The following is a 17047-nucleotide window of genomic DNA, read 5'->3' on the forward strand; positions in this document are numbered from 1 at the left end:
AACGAGCTTTAATCATGGCTAATCTTTCCTCTCTCTCTTTAGGACCTTCTATAATTAGCTGCGTATTCGCCTTTGCTTAAGAACAGCTTTGACAATGAGAGGAGACAGTCTGCACGCTACTCAGTCAGTAAACTACAACTGCAGCACATTATGAATAATTAGCCTACTGAAAATATGCTAGTATTAATCACAGTCTATGGTATCAATGTTAATGGAGAGAAATAGTCTTAACTACTATGCATTAGTAGGCGAAAATGGGGTTAGTTGTCACACTAGGACGTTGTGGAAGTCAAAATCGCTCTATTTTATTTTAAGTAAAAAGTTGACAAGTGTATGTTGTCTCTAGCCGTGGTTTTGCATGCTTATGTATCCATAAAATATACTTTAGCTTAATTCAACTCAATATTGTATTTTTGTTGATCATATTTTCTTGCCAAAAAAAAAATGTTCATACAATAATTGACAGACAACAACATGACTGAGAAATAGCATCAGTAAAAACTAGTAAAAGTGAAAACTAGCACTAATCTAATAAGTGAAATTAATGTTAGGAATATTGCTGCTTTGATAAAAAAAAAACAGGTCCACTTTTATGGAAGTTGTCAGTTTATTGAAAACAAAACGGTAACGATTATGCACTGAAATGAAAAAGGGGAACGAATACCTTTGGCATAGAAGTGGCACAGAATACCTATAAAGCAACTGTATATAGTTGTATGTATTTTTGCGACTTTGGGGCCCCCTATAGTTAAATGAGTCGTAATAACAGTGGATTGCTGTACACGTGTATGCATTGCTGCAGTAAAGCAATCTGCCTTTTTAGCCAAAATTTCGTAACCGCTACACACTTCTACAACAGACATACGAGGGGAGCGTTGGAAAGAAGCCGTTCGCCTTATTATTCACTGTACCATTAGAATGATTTTTGAAACGGACATTTCAAGGTAAAACATAAATACAGTTGATTTATATCAAGAGAAAATTAGCATTTAGTCTATATTCAGGTTATATCAGTGAAAGACTTGCAGAACTGTTAGCCCTGATGCTACCAAAATGCAATGACAAAAATCCTGGACTCATCTAAGATTAGTTACCGTTCAGATTGCACAAATGTTGTTGTTTATTAACTATATGAAATAGAAATGGTGCCAATTTAAAGGAATGAGGAACTGAGAGATGGTTCCAATGGCACATAGCCTAAAACATATATTCAACAAATATCACACAGTATTCTCAATGTAAAAAAACAAACAACAACAAAAACAGGTTAAGCAAGAGGCATAAATCTAATATTAAATATTCTCCTTATGAGACATCTGACACCAACAAACATCCACATGTGAAGTATACAAATATAGCTACATGACATTATTCTCACAGTTTCTAGACAGGGTGTAAGACAGCAACTGTGTGATCTCAGTTGTTCTGAGAAAGTCGGCTGACACAGTTACAATAACAGTGAAATTCTGTGTTTGTGAATGAACTGGAAAGCACCGGTGGCCCTGGTCTATGTGTCTGGCATCTCCACATCAGAGTTAAGGTTGAGTTCAGCTATGTTGTTATAGAGTGCAGGGTCAGGGCTTAAACGCTCGGAGGGTTTGCAGTGGCTGCTTTGAGCCTGTCTGTCCCGTGATTGGACCATTGCTTGGCGCAGACATGAAATCCATTGCTGCTTATTGAAGGAGTCATTAGCCTGCAGGCTGTGGGATTGAGACTTGGAGCGCCCTGTGGCACTCACGCGAAAACAGTTCTTCACTGGGAGGGAATTAGAAATAAAATGTGGAATTAAAATGAAGTGAAAGCAATTAAAACACATCCGATGTTAAATTAAAAGCATATAGAATTACAAAACAGTTAAACATTTAAGCCTCTAATGCATGCATTATAAAAGCAATAGTAAATCAAAATAAACTTCTTAGTATTATTATTATTTTTAAATTATTTTAAAACATTTTAAAATACTGAAAAGTTTAAATATTGAATAATTTAGAAATTAATATTGAAAATTTGAACAATTTATGTATGTTGCCTGTGAAAAGTATTTAACTCAGTGCTTGAAGTGGAAAAAAAGAAGTGATTAGATCAGTAATTACACAAACCTTTTCAATACAAATAACCACAAGTCAAGCTGTGATACCAAACAGGACCACAGAGAGACGTCAAAGACCACTAAAACTCCACTGGATACATTCAGAATCGCTAAACTTCTTACCACCGCATAGCACCTCAGCCAGCCAGTGTCCATTATAAAACATTCTTGCTTTTAATCCAAATACACAATGAAAAGAATAATTTACTGACATCTGGACGTGAGTCACTATTCTCTCCACAATCTCTGATTAAATTGGCCGTGTTTTTCTCTGCATTAGCAGTTTTGTCCAACTGTTTGAATTCGCTTACTGGATCCTTGGACTTTCCAGAAGTTTATCGGTTTCCATTAATAATCGCAAAAACTTGCTTCTTTTCTACTGACACCTGGACGTGAGTCACTATTCTCTCCACAATCTCTGATTAAATTGGCCGTGTTTTTCTCTGCATTAGCAGTTTTGTCCAACTGTTTGAATTCGCTTACTGGATCCTTGGACTTTCCAGAAGTTTATCGGTTTCCATTAATAATCGCAAAAACTTGCTTCTTTTCATTTTTAAGGTATTGTTTTCGTTGTAGTGTACTGATTCAAATTAGTAATTAATTATTATTATACTTCTCCTGACATGCTCTTGCACCTTGCACAATTTGGCTGAAAGGATAACAGTAGCCATAGTGAAACAGGACAGCGCCCAAACATCCTCACATTATATTATTTCTTTGAAAATGTATATGAATTCTCCATCTTTCTAAAGAAGTTGACGCAAACATGGGATTATCAATGTTTTTCTATTGTGTTAGACGTGTATGCCTTTGGACTTAAATGGACTGAGTTGTTTTATGCATTTTTGTGATTACAAATAAATGGAGCAGTCGTGACTGAACAAGTATGTTTTCTCATTATATGTAAAATAGCGCCCTCTAGCGGCGAAAATTACATATTGTGCCTTTAAATGTTCAAATGTTTTTTCGGGTTGGGTATATTCTGATTGGCTGTCAATGTTTTTATTGATCATCATCATCATAATTCCAATGGTATTGTTCATCTGTGTCTGTAGCTGTTATGTGGACATCCCTATGGAAGCCTATTTTTGCAAAGAAAAAAAAGGAAATTGAACTTTTTGTCTTAAAATTCTATATGTTGTAAACACAAAAGAAAGTCAGAATTGTATATAAACTGAATTCCGACTTTTTTCATGTAATTTCATGTAATTCTGAGTTTATTCTGACAATTCTGAGTTTATATCTCGGAATGTGGACATTTCTCTCAGAATTCTGAGTTAATTTCTTGCAATTCTCTGTTTTTTATTGCTCGCTAGAAATAGGCTTCCATACTCTTCCCCTTTCTCATAGAATTTGAACGATAATTGAAACTTCACAGATTTGTTTATCATCCTCAGTGTGAATGGGCCTTTAGAGTTGCATCGATAATAGCAGAGGCAACTGTCACTCACATTTTTGAACATAGACGTGAAAGTGCACGATCCAAACTTAAACTTTTATAATTCATGAACTCGTGACTGAACAAGTATGTTTTCTCATTATATGTAAAATAATTAAATATATTATTTGGATTGAGCATCACTGATGTGCACTTCTGACACAAAGTAATAAATTACTGTCACTGTAACTTTTTTAATCGTAAATCATTGGTAAAATATCGATGCTGAAGACTTTTTAAATATTTATAAGGACGAAACGTCCGCTTCTGTCAAGTTCGATTTGTGATCGTTTTTCCAATTGCAAGAATTGGGCGTACCAGTACTGCTTACCGGTGCGTACCGGCCCACTTCAAGCACTGATTTAATTCAACACTTTTGTCAAACTAAATTGATATGACTGTAACTGTTTTAAAATAATGTTTACTCACTAGTAAATTTAAATCATATTTTTTACTGCAAGAAAAAAGTTGGTTTATTCAAATTGAAATTTCTTCCATTAAAAAAAAAAAAGCATTCTGGTTACCTTAATTTTTCTTATTTTTTTAAGCAATTGATAAATCAAAATGAATTTTTAAATTTTGTTTTATTATTTTAAAAAATATATTAAAATACTGAAAATTTTTTAATATTGAGTATTATATAATAATATAAAAATATAACATACAGTGAAAAGAAATTAAACACTTTGCTACTGTTAAACTAAATAATCGGTTTATTCAATTTCAATGGTAATCATTTTATTGCAATCCTGTATGCGTCATATGCTTTCAACTGAAAAAATAAATAAATAAATAAATCATTATAAGTGTAAGATGCAATGCTGCTACCTTTGTCATTGCCCGTAAAAGCCCCACGAAAGGATCCAGAGCTGCTTGGCTCTCCATCAGGTAGGTCCTCCAGATGGAGGTGAGCAGCTGGGAGGGGCTGACGATACACCTGGAACTGGACTGGTCCTTCCCTATCCTGTGCCACTGGTCGGGTCAAAACCAATACCAGCTCAAAGAGGAACACATGCAGCTTCTAGAGAGGAGAAATTAGAAGGAAAATATCTCTGTGGATTGTTTTTAGTTTAAACACTGGAATGATGAAATGCTATACATTTGTTGAAAAGATAAAATATCAATTTAGATGAAAAACACGCAGTTACCTGTCCTTTAGTACTCTTTAGTTCACCATGGCAGTATAAAAAACGAGATGCCTGGATTTCTGAAACCCTCTGGCTGTCTTCTGAGTAGCACAGCCCCCGTCTGTAAAACTGACACTCAGCCTCTCCAGTTTTAAGGTTGACTTCTGTTATAATCCTTTGGATTAGTTCCATCTGAGGTAACAAGAAATAAAGGGATATACTAGCTGCATTGTTACAACATTAGGTGGCAGGCAGTGTTGCCAAGTCCGCGGGAATTGGACTACTTTAACATTCATTCTGCAGGATGTTTTTCCATGTCCGCGGGTTGAAGCGACCCCAATAGCGTGATATTTAGCCCCTGGAATGCGACTTTTATCAGGGGAACCCCACCAAAAAAAATGTATTTTACCCTCCAGAATGCGATGTTTACTGGGGGATCCCCCCTGAAAGCGATTGGGGTAATTTTGAGTAGCAACTGGGCGGATTTTGCTGTCAAAACCTGGCAACCCTGGTGGCAGGTCTTGAAAAGTGAATCACTGAATCACTCAACCAATTGTTTATAGGCAACAATAAAGGTAGCTGCATTGCATCTTAGCATCCTAGCATACTACCCTTACTATTTCTCCAATATATGGCACAAATATGGCTTCATGTCTGAATAATTTCATCAATCACTCAACCATTTTGTTCAAAACGTTAACTGAGTACCAAATGATGCACTATACAATATGCACTTATACACTATGTACTTGCACACCATGTACTCAACCATGCAGTGTATGAATTATATAAGGTTATTTTGTCATTCATAATTGGAGTCTGATAGCCCCTCCCCCTTCGCAAAGTAATTAAAGTTGTGACAGTTGAATGCATGAAGTGTCCAAGATTCCACACTTAGTTTTTTCGGTTATTTAAGTGCATCATCCGGGTATTTAAAGTGCACTTTTTCTTTTTGGAATGTTCAATTCCCGACATTAAACAAATAGCCATTTACATGCTTAGGACGTTTGCGTTGTGAAGAATGTACAGTGAGACTTCAGATATAAAAACGCTGACTTGTTAGGCGATGTTTTCTCATTTAAATCCTACAACTTCCTATTAATTCAATAGATTATTATATTATAGTAAAATAGTGAAGTAAACTTAGCAGAGGGGACGGGTGACAGTTAAAGGGTTAAGAAAAATGGACTACAACAATGTTTTGTTATTATCTTTACATGTTGGTAGGCTGTCAAACATAAGACTGACCCAGTCCATCATGGTCGGGCCGACTTCTTGCACAGTCTTCTCTGCTCCACGAAGACCTTCAAGACGAGCTAAAAGATCTAAATGCACAGGTAAATAATTGTGAATACACAATCATATCTCAAAGAAACAACTACAAAGAGTTCACTAACATTTACCTTCATGAAGGGGTATTAAAGAATCAAGGGTTCCAAATATCTGTCCCAGCTCACTTTCTGTCATGATGTCTAATTTCAGCATTGGTTCATAATACACCTGTCAGGAGAGTTGAAATTAAATTCACTCCATAAAGACAGTAGAAACAAAGCTGCTGAATTCTGCACAAACCTTTTTCACTAGACTTAGATCCTCAATGAGCTGTTTCTCACCCTGGGTTAACTCATAGATCACCTGCAGGTGAAGAAAATAAAAAGGTAGATAATACATAAATGAAGGGTAAGACTGCACAGGTAGTGCTAACCTCATGAGGCCTTACATAAGTTGAAGATACCACAAATTCGCACACTTTTGTAACTGCTACCAGTCAGTTTTGGCAGAGCCTTTCAGAGGAAATTCTGACACTGAAATAGAGAACATGGCTTTGTATACCAGCTCACTTCCTGTTTCACAACTAAGGTAGTGAAGACAGAGTTGGGCCACTGAAAGCTCTTTAAAAATGTATTAAGGTACACGAGCCAAAACTACCAGCCTGGTGTAACTTGTTAATAAAGAATTGAATGACATCATGCAAAAAATAAACTTGAAAGAGTACGAAGCATGTCTCTGTGTTGTGGTGTTAATTCAAGCAGCTTTTCACACCTCTTGTCTCTTGATCTCTTTGGTACTGAGCTCGTGGCTCAGACTGTCAACTGTATCACTCCACAGCTGACTGTTCCGCCGGCGTGGAAATGAAGAGGCCTTCTGACGTGTTCTTATTGGCATTGGGGGCAACGGCCGAGCCTCTGTCCGGAAACTGATAGAACGCTGAGGGAAATAAATAAACATACATTCATATTAGTATATATGTATACATATTTGAGATGGATGAGAAAAGCCGAGTGAGTGCATGAAGAGGTTTATTGTACCTGTATGGACTGGCCCAAGCGTTTCAGTGCTGGGGTCTTCATCGGTGTTATGATACCAGTGACTGAAGCACTTTTATATACTGGTTTGACTCTTTTGTTACATGGACCCTAATATGAGGCCAACAGCAGAGAATAAGGGTCAAGGTTAAAATGTACTTGTATCGTTATGTTTTAATGTATCGTGGGCCATTAAATATCTAGCATGCAACACCAAGGCACTGAGAAAGTTAAATTGAAATTTGAGCTTTATCAGACTTGATCATGATGTTTTGACTACTCTAAAGGTTTATAGACCGTTGCTGTGTTGAGCAGAAATGTACTAGAACAAGGATGCATATTAATTTCTGTACCTCCGAATCTTGTATGTGGTCACTGATGGGAAAGTCATCGTCTTCCTGAAAGAGACGTGTAGTGTAGCACAGATGTCAGCACAAGCATATAACCACAAGCAGATGAAAGCCTTGGGACGTACCTAATGATTAATTCAGGAAGAAGTAACTTGGATCCATATCCAGTGTTAGTATGCTATATGTGAAAGCATCTAAACTCACCGCCTGTGGCAGCGCTTCCTCGTCCGGATGCTCAGGTGGAGTGCTCTTCTGAATCTCCTTTAACAGCAGAGGATATTTCACCAGCCTGCTGCGAGGCAAGTCTAGAAAGTTCCACAGGTCTAGCTTTCTGCTGAAGGATGACTCCTGGCACAGCCGCAGGAAATGCTCGACCCGTCTGTCCTGCTTCTTTTGATCGAGCAGAGCTTTTGCCCCAACCTGGTTACAGCAGTATGTGATATACGCCTCCAGACATGGGAACTATGAAAAGACAGCAAAGAGCTTATAACCCACTCAAATATTTTATTGAAGTTCGGTGGGTGAAATTTAAGGCCCGTTCACACCAAGAACAATATCTTATTTATTTACTACTATAAATAAAACTTCAGTTATATATGTATTATATAGTCATAAATGTATTATAAGCGTGAGCTGCTTTTTTGAAGGCACAATATGCTGCTTTAAAGGCACAATATGTACGATTTTTTTATTAAAATATCCAAAAACCACTAGAACAGTGGACCGTGTCCATAGTGTAATTGTGTCGCCTGCCAATGACGTCATAACCCGGCGTCATCAAACTAGCCTTTGCCTCTTTGTTTATTTTGAATACGCGCCCTCTAGCGGCGAAAATTACATATTGTGCCTTTAAAGGGGAACTACATTGCATTATGTTTAAAGGGGGGGTACAATGCTGTTTCATGCATTCAGAGTTGTTTATACTGTTAAAGAGTTAGATTCTCATGCTGAGCATGGACAAAGTTTCAAAAAACTATTTGGACGTATGACAGAGTATTTCTGTGCCAAAAATCTTACTTCCGGGTTCGTACAAATTTCAGAGAGTTTTTTTTCAATCGTGGCTCTTCGTGACGTAGACGAGGGTGGAACTCCTTATATGGGCATTTCTCCCGGAAGTGCGCGCCTGCGCACACATCGACCAGAGCGAGAGCGAGGTCGCACCCATCAACGCGCTTCATCCGGCAGCAGCAGCACTGCACGGGACTCGGTCAGGAAGAATGTCTCTAAAGAAGTGTGTTTTTGGTTGTAAGGGGAAGATAACTTTGTTCAGCTTCCTAAAGACCCCAACGCTTTGTAAACATTGGATACAGTTTGTTTTTCCAGCACAAGCATATAACCACAAGCAGATGAAAGCAGTAAACCTATACACTCGGAGTTTATTCCACCAAATATCAGTAAACAACAATAACACAGAACACAAAAACTTTCACGCACAAATCAGTGAGTGTGTGTTTTTTCAACTACAGCCTCTTTTTTTCTTTTTGCTATGTTACGGTTATAATGAATTTGGAAGCATTTTCCAGCATTCATCATTTTTTTTTTTTTTTACTCAGTTTAACCCTTACCATATACCAAGACTTCATTACTAAAATAAGTCATAAAAAAAAAAATCAATCGTAAAATTTGTTTTAAAAACTATGATCATCTAAAAAGGTATAATCATAAATCTGTCTAAGTTATTTTATATCAAAATCTGACAAGCTATGATGTAATTTCCACAGCAACATTTTTTTTTATTTAAAGAAGTTTGATCAGCTTTTGTAATTTGTTAACAAGGAAATTACTTTTTTTTTTTTTTTTTTGCATAATTTCTAATCAAGCTGCAATTTTGTCAAAGTATTCAAAACGTGTGAATGGCAATGTATTTAGGGTACAATAAATTCTAACTATAAACTTAGCCTTAGCAAAACTAGGCCATTTCCACAACGTCATTTCCACCACAGAATATGAGCAGACCTAATTTGGAAAACATATGGTTCTAGTCCTAGATTCTAATTGGTTTTTACAGTATTGAAGCCGTGTTGTATCAACAGCTTTCACCTGTTCATTATTTCAGGTGTTTTATTAGCGTGAGAGTTTCTTTTTCTAAAAGTCCACAGGGTCAAAAGTGCCAGTATTTGAAGAAACAGCGACAACGGCAAGTGAGACTGAACCGCTATCATTCAGAGTGTGTGCATGTAGCGGATTCAGACAGGAAACTGAGTTGTAAAGCTTTTTTCTTGTCAGCTTTTTCCTCACAGCTGAGCACAAGTTGCTTCATTCTTTTACTGTAAACTTCCTTCAATTCTTTTGAAAGATGAGTGCTCTTTTCTAGATGTCGTGTGTAAGAGACCAGGAAAACCATGGATTGTTATGGAGTCACATGGTCTCAACAAGTTTCCGGTGTAGAGCACAAACAGGTAGACCACCTTCACCATGTCAGACCCTTCAACCCACGTACATTAATCTTAATACATAATCAATTATTAAGTTGAAACATATAGGCAAGAACTTTACCCGCTGATTATCTTTAGATCATCTAAAGACAGACTAACAGGAAATATCGTGGCTGTTTTTGTAACAGATGCTCAAACAATCACATTCAAACATCTAGTACTCTAGAAGACTTATCAGAATGATTTACAGCATACTTAGATCAGGCATGTTGCATCTTATATCATAGATAACAACTTACACAGTCCTCCAAGATTCGGGCTGAATGCTCAGCATCACTACTTGGGTCTTGTTTTCTTTTCTTCTGCTCAGAAACCAACAGATAATACATTGGTGTTCCTCAAAGGAGCAAGACCTACAGTTTAAGGTCTGTCCATCAAAATATGCATAAGATCTACGACCAAAACGAAACTTACCCCAGTGATATCTGACAGGTTGGCGCATGTGAGGAGCCTGTCTCTAGATACAGGAGACCTGAATAAGAATCAAATAAAGTGGAAATATGACACTGAAAAAAAACATGAATGTATTATCTTAGGTGTATAATCCAAATGATCATCTGTTAGTTCATTAGTGAACAGCTATTAGACTTTAGTGAGTTTATAGGCCACAACAGCTGATCAGAATGACAGTTAAACACCAAAATGTCATTTAGTTTGAGCGGCTATTGATCATTTGTGAAAAAGTCATACCAGGAAGGTGATGTATCAACCTCCGTCTCTTCAAGTTCCATCTTTTCCTCTCTCATAGCATCTCCAAATGTGTTTATGAAAAGAAACAGCAGTAACTATAAGAGTATTACATTAAAAATCAGACCATAAATCTTAGAAGCACCTGTTCCTACTTTTCAAAGAAAATACAAAAAAGATAATGTGCACTCTCTCTCAGCCCTCCTCTCTTCCTCTTACACTTGCATGACTGAAACCACATCCTGTGTCAGAAAAAAACATGTACTTCCTGTTGTCAGGCAGAACGAAGGCAAATCAGCCTCTCTTAACGTCTTGACAGATCTTTGAGTTGCTGTGTAATTACGCCAGCCACATATAACTGAAGAGGACGGAAGTTAAAGCAAATCTTCTGACCCATTTCTGAAAATAATACAGTGGTGTCTACGGCTCAGTTGATTAGGTCATGACTGACTCAGTATGACACAGAAATTATGCAAACTTTGGCTTTTCTTGAAACATGTCAGGAAGAAAACATACAAAGCTATGGCCTAAAACAAAAAAGGGCCATAGCTTTTTTTTATTTTTTCATAAAATGTCTGGGAAATAAGGTGCTTTAACTTCAGAAAGTGGTGATGGTCAATCTCGGGAGGTTAAATATGCTATTGGGTTTCCATTGCTATGTATTTACAAGTTTTGCTAAGTTTAAGACATCTAAATAACGTAAATGTAGCCTAAAAAGAGCAGTCACTCAATAATCATTTTGGGACCAATGTTAGTGTGTTAATGTTTAACTTGTATTTCCCTAAAAGAAAAGTACTTTTTTTCAGATAGTAACAGGGTTTAATGGTTGAGCTTGGCAATGCAGTCAGCAAAGTGGATAACTTTCTGGATATGTTGCACATTTACTGTATTTAAAACGCTACTTTAGATGCTAGGTAATCAAAATCAAATGCTTTTAAAAGGGTTAGGTTTAAAATTGTACTTATTCTTGAAAAGAGACATAACCACATGAAGTGCACCCACAAGCACTTGAAAGATAACAACCTGCAGAATGATTCTGTAATGTGATGAGCAAACTTGTAAATTTAATACAGCACCACAAACACGGTTCCAAATGTGAAGCACATAGTGGCAGCATCACACTCTCAGCTTTGCAGCAGGGATAAATTCAGTAGAAAAGGGGGCAAAGTACAATTTAGACAGAAATACAATGAGACAATGTGCTATAATTTAAAGGCCAGTAGGAGTTGGATCATTTAATTTACAGTAAAACTGTGACTCAGAGCACTGTGTAACATCCAAACTGGAATGAATTTAAATCAAAAAGGTTCATGTCAAGAAGTGGCCCAATTAAAGTGGAGTGACTCAACAGCGCATGAAAACGCAATTTTCTCCACAACTGGATAAACTCCTATTATCTAGATTCAAAGCCTTGATCCTAATAAAATTGACCTAGACTACTTATTTCTGCTATTTATTATTGACGTAAAATATTGAAGATTATAACGTTTATATCCATGAACAGCAAATATATTTAAATTGTGACTTTTCTTTCTATAAACAATGAAACACTCCAAGTTGAAAGTGTATTGTGCATCTTACCAACTGAAATATTCCTGATAGCCAGTTTGATTAATTGCAGATTCTTTTATTAACTTTATAGATACATTTTAAAAACAACAGTAGCAAAGAAAAGACAATAAAGCAAGAAAATGTTTTCAACTTTATTCACTAACACACTAAGTGCTCCCATTACAGAGTAAAATCACTTTTTTACTGTAACGTTTTTTTTTTTTTTTGGAGTTTAACAAAGTAGAAAGAATACCGAATTTATGTTCTACAAGGTGTACACCAGAAAAAAACAAAATAAAATAAAAAATGGGGGAGAAAAAAAGGTTATGTGCAAGTTCCTCAACCCAACCCATACAGAAGCCAGAGAGGCAAAGGGATGTTCCCACTGGGCCTATGGGAGAGCAGGAGTTCAGTAAGTGGACCAACTCGCTCCGAGACCTTGGCCAAAAAGAGCGCTTTAAGTTACATTTAAAGGTGACATCAAGCCAAGGCAGTGAATTGAAACAATTAAGCGAACATAACTGATTCTTCTCCTTTGTACTCCATGTTTTGGCATTAGTCAATATTTTACTTCAGAATACAAAGCAAGATGGTGCTGCCCACAAAAGTATCATGAGGACAGGAACAGAGACTGGTGTGAAGATGATTCGGAGGGAGGGAGTGACGAGTTGTGTACAGATAAATTCATACACTGAAGCTGTGCATTACAACAACCAGTTCAAATAAGCTACAGCCAAAGATTCATATGCTCCCCATAATCCTAAACATAACCAGCCTGATTGATTCATACCCTAGAGAGCTCGACCAATAGGGCAAGAGGGGTGTTTGAGATATAATACTTATAGAATTCAGTTACTGATTAAAAAAAAAAAAACTGATTGGTTTCTCTTTGGGCTCTCCAAGCATACTGATACTCCCCCATCCCCAGTGGGCCACCCCTTTCCCGCCACTGACCAGTCCCCTTCCCTACCCCAAAAACCCTCTCAGCGGATGGTGTATCTGACATAGGGGACCTCTACATCCTCTTCTGTCTCGTCATTGCAACAGAGCTCAAAAACTAGTGCTTTAACATGCTTCCCCAGTTTCTTCTTGGACACTTTAGTCACGATCTCAGTCATCCTATGAAACCAAAAACAGAGACAAACATTTCATTTTCTTCAATCTCATATGCCTCACTGCCACCTGTATGATTAGAATTTAGTAAATCTTTGAAGATAGGAAAAAGCAACTCACGGCAGGTCCAGCCGCTCTTTAAGCTTGGCCGCAGGCATGAAGAAAGAGTAGAGCATGGAAACTCCCTGAGAGAGCATAGTGATCTCCAGTTTGTGTTCATTCTGAGGGAGCAACAGAGTGAAAAGGCATTAATTTGTTTGCTTTTACAAGGGATGGACACAAATAGGGCATGGCAAAAAAGCAAATAATATTACTACTTTTTCCCCCATTACATTGAATATTGATATTTATTATATTCAATTCATAAAATTAAATGAAGGAAATGCATTAAATACAGTCATGTGAAAAAGTTAGAGGACACCCTATTGAATTCCATGCTTTTCTGTATCGGGACATAATAAAAAAAATCATCTGGTCCTTGGCAGGCCTTAAAATTTGGAAAATAAAACCTCAGATGAACAACAAAACATGACGTATCACACCTTGTCATAATTTAACAAAAATAAAGCCAAGAGGCAAAAGCCATGTGTGACAAAGTTAGGACACCCTATGATTCAATTGCCTGTAGATCCACTTTTAGCAGAAACTACTTGAAGTAATCATTTACTGTATGACTTTATCAGTCTCTCACATCGTTCTGGAGGAATTCTGGCCCACTCTTCTTTACAACATTGATCCAGTTTATTGAGGTTTGTGGGCATTTGTTAATGCACAGCTCTCGCCACAGCATTTCAGTCAGGATGAGGTCTGGACTTTGACAGGGCTGTTGCAACCCCTTGATTCTTTTCTTTTCAGCCATTCTGTTGTAGATTTGCTGGGGTGCTTGGGATTACGGTCCTGTTGCATCACCCAATTTTGGCCCAACTTTAGCTGTCGGATGTATGTCCTCACATTTGACTCAAGAATACTTTGATATACAGAGGAGTTCATGGTAGACTCAATGACTGTGAGGTGCCCAGGTCCTGTGGCTGCAAAACAAGCCCAAAATCATCAGCCCTCCACCAGGATGCTTGACTTTTGGTATGAGGTGTTTGTGCTGATATGCTTTTTAGGTTTTCACAAAATATGGTACTGTGCATTATGGCCACACATCTCCACTTTGGTCTCGTCTGTTCAAAGGACATTGTTCTAGAAGTTTTAGGATTTATACAGATGCAACTCTGCAAACCTAAACCGTGCTGCCATGTTTTTTTTTTAGAGAGAAGAGCAAACTTTACAAACATGTCATTACTTGTCCCATATTTTTCTAATTGTACTGTCATGAACTATCATTTAACATGTTAAATGAGGCCTGTAGAGTCTGTGGTGGAGTTCTTGGGTTGTCTGCCATTTCTCTGAATGTTACAGTCTGATCTTGGGGTGAATTTGCTGGGACGTCCACTCCTGGTAGGATTGGTGTCTGTTTTGAACGTCTTCTACTTGTGAATAATCTTCCTCACTGTAAAATGATGGACTTCACATTGTTTGGAAATGGCCGTGTTACCCTCCCAAGATTGATGACAGCAACAATTGCTTCACTAAGATCATTGCTGATGTCTTTCCTCTTTGGCATCGTGTTAACACACACCTGAAGGCTCCAGACCAGCAAACCGCCAAAACTTCTGCTTTTATGGAGGTGCTCACACTTGCTGATGATCAGTTAATCAAAGGTATTTGATTAGCAGTGCCTGACTGCTACTTACCCTCTTAATTCCTGTTAACACCAAGGGTGTCCTAACTTTGTCACACATGGCTTTTCCATTTTGGCTTTATTTTTGTTAAATAAACAATGACACAAATAATGCAATGTGTCATGTTTTGTTGTTCATCTGAGGTTTTATTTTTCAAATTTTAAGACCTGCCAAGGACAAGATAATGTTTTATGTCCCGACACAGAAAACCATGGAATTCAATAGGGTGTCCTAACTTTTTCACACGACCATGTTTGTTAGACCTCAAAATGAATTGAATATAATTTCATTGTTTACAAGTAAACTCCAGAGTACGATAACATGAAATCAATAGTATTTTTTTTCTATAGTTTTCCATTGTTTTTTTCCCCTAAATTCCGTTTTGATTACAAATGTATCAAATTGTCTAATTAAATTAATTCTACACATTTAACAATTAAATGGTTTAAAATAAAAATCTAATAAAAAAACTAGACAAATAAACATTCCTTTTATTTATATTTTTTAAACAAAGTGCTGTAAAACAGACCTTTTATAATGTATAAATTAGAACATGGGTTAAAAAACACATCTTGATAGTATGACATTTCTCAATACATTATATAATTTTATTATGATGACTTAGAAGTAAAAGAAGTCTTTACTCTACAATAGCAATATACTTCTGTCATAACTTCAAGTTAAACCAAACAATTATTTTGATTAATTTGTTGTGAAGAGCTTTGAGTACCGTAAATAAAGAAAATTACTACGATGTAATATTACGTATTAAATTATTACGATGTTGATCAATCTTTTCCAATAAATGTCATTTCATCACCCAGCTGTAGGCAGGAGTTTTCTAAAGTAACATGGATTATTTTAGACAATTACATGACTTCAAGGAATAGCTCACCCAAAAATGAAAATTCTGTCATAAATTGCTCACCCTCATGTCGTTCCAAACTCGTAAGACTTACTTTCATCTTCAGAACACAAATTAAGATATTTTTGTTTTCTTTGCACACAAAAAGTATTCTTGTAACTTCATAAAATTAAAGTGAAAACCTTGATGTCACATGATCTATTTTAACAATGTCCTTACTACCTTTCTGGGCCGTGATCGTGGTAGTTACATTGCTCTCTATGTAGGGCCAGAAAGCTCTCCGATTTCATCAAAAATATCTTTATGTGTGTTCCGAAGATGAACGAAAGTCTTACGGGTTTGGAACGACATGAGGGTGAGTAATTAATGACAGAATTTTCATTTTTGGGTGAACTATCCCTTTAACCTTTGTCAACTACAAACATTTTACAATTATCAGAACCTATTAACAACCATATGAAAATAAACAAAAAAAGCCTCTTTTTCTTCATTTCTTAATTTAAATTTCTTAAAGCTGCAGTCCGTAAGTTTTGCCTCTTTGTCGCCATCTCTGTTTGAAAACCTGGAATTGCAGCTGTCTGCAGAATTATCTTCCTTGCGTGGGTTGTGCGGCGGCTCGGCTCCAGCGCGGATGAATAAAAACCTGGAATTGCAGCAGTGTGCAGAATGATCTAGCTTGCGTGGGTTGTGAGTCAGCACGGCTCCAGCGCAGATGAAGCTAATGTTTTGAGGAGTATGTGTGGGAGTCAGTCACCGCACCGGTGTGGATATTTACTGTACTTCGCAATCACAGATTCTAGCCTACGTCTTGGAATATGACCCAAATAAGAATTTTCACCGTATATTGCCATCAGAACAAGTAACAAGTCTGCCACGTTTGTTCTGACCAACTGAGGAAAAAAGCATTACCATAAATCTCGCTACCAATGGTGATTAAATGTAAAGATCGGTTAGCTCATATCACATCAAAGAGTTCAAATTATTATTATTGTTATACTTTCTTCTCAAATGATTAATGTTAACAACATCAGCATTGGTGACTATGAGTATAGTGTGTGTGTAGATTTCAATTTCTGTTCAGTCTAATCTCTAATTGTCATACTCTTCGAATTTCATGTTAAGAAATTATTTTAACTAAAAAAGCAAATTATGCTCCCTTCGAACTGGTTTTCTTTAAAATACAAATCTTTGTAATCCCAGGCTATCTGTAATCAGAAGCACATTTATAACTGGAATATAATTTAATTTCATTCACATGTGTGTCATAAACACATAATCCTTTATGGAGTACAATCCGCCATCAAAATGATGCATTTAATTATTCTGGCTGCTGTGAGAAAAGGCTATAAACGATCC

General features: G+C 36.8%; 2 protein-coding genes across 4 annotated transcripts in view; both read right to left on the minus strand.

The window, feature by feature from the left end:
* Positions 1-599: 599 nt before the first annotated feature.
* LOC107671932 (rho guanine nucleotide exchange factor 3-like) lies at positions 600-10639 on the minus strand. Its single transcript, XM_016464944.1, has 12 exons — positions 10436-10639; positions 10160-10217; positions 9985-10047; positions 7314-7358; positions 6964-7071; positions 6698-6862; positions 6227-6289; positions 6058-6154; positions 5903-5979; positions 4676-4846; positions 4356-4548; positions 600-1755 (listed from the first exon to the last, which is right to left on the minus strand). Exons 1-12 carry the CDS (start codon positions 10489-10491, stop codon positions 1508-1510), a joined length of 1344 nt encoding a protein of 447 aa, XP_016320430.1. The 5' UTR covers positions 10492-10639; the 3' UTR covers positions 600-1507.
* A 1482-nt stretch (positions 10640-12121) lies between these two features.
* Positions 12122-17047, minus strand: part of LOC107672015 (ubiquitin-like modifier-activating enzyme 1) — a 27687-nt gene continuing 22761 nt past the window's right edge. For all 3 annotated transcript variants that reach the window (XM_016465058.1, XM_016465057.1, XM_016465056.1), the window contains exons 25-26: positions 13217-13317; positions 12122-13102 (exon numbers count right to left, since the gene is read on the minus strand). In XM_016465058.1, coding sequence (XP_016320544.1) covers positions 12967-13102; positions 13217-13317 — 237 coding nt within the window. In that variant the 3' untranslated portion in view covers positions 12122-12966. The remainder of the gene's footprint in view (positions 13103-13216; positions 13318-17047) is intronic.

Source organism: Sinocyclocheilus anshuiensis, unplaced genomic scaffold (assembly GCF_001515605.1).
Source record: "Sinocyclocheilus anshuiensis isolate Anshui unplaced genomic scaffold, SAMN03320099.WGS_v1.1 scaffold1053, whole genome shotgun sequence".
Taxonomy (NCBI): Eukaryota; Metazoa; Chordata; class Actinopteri; order Cypriniformes; family Cyprinidae; genus Sinocyclocheilus; species Sinocyclocheilus anshuiensis.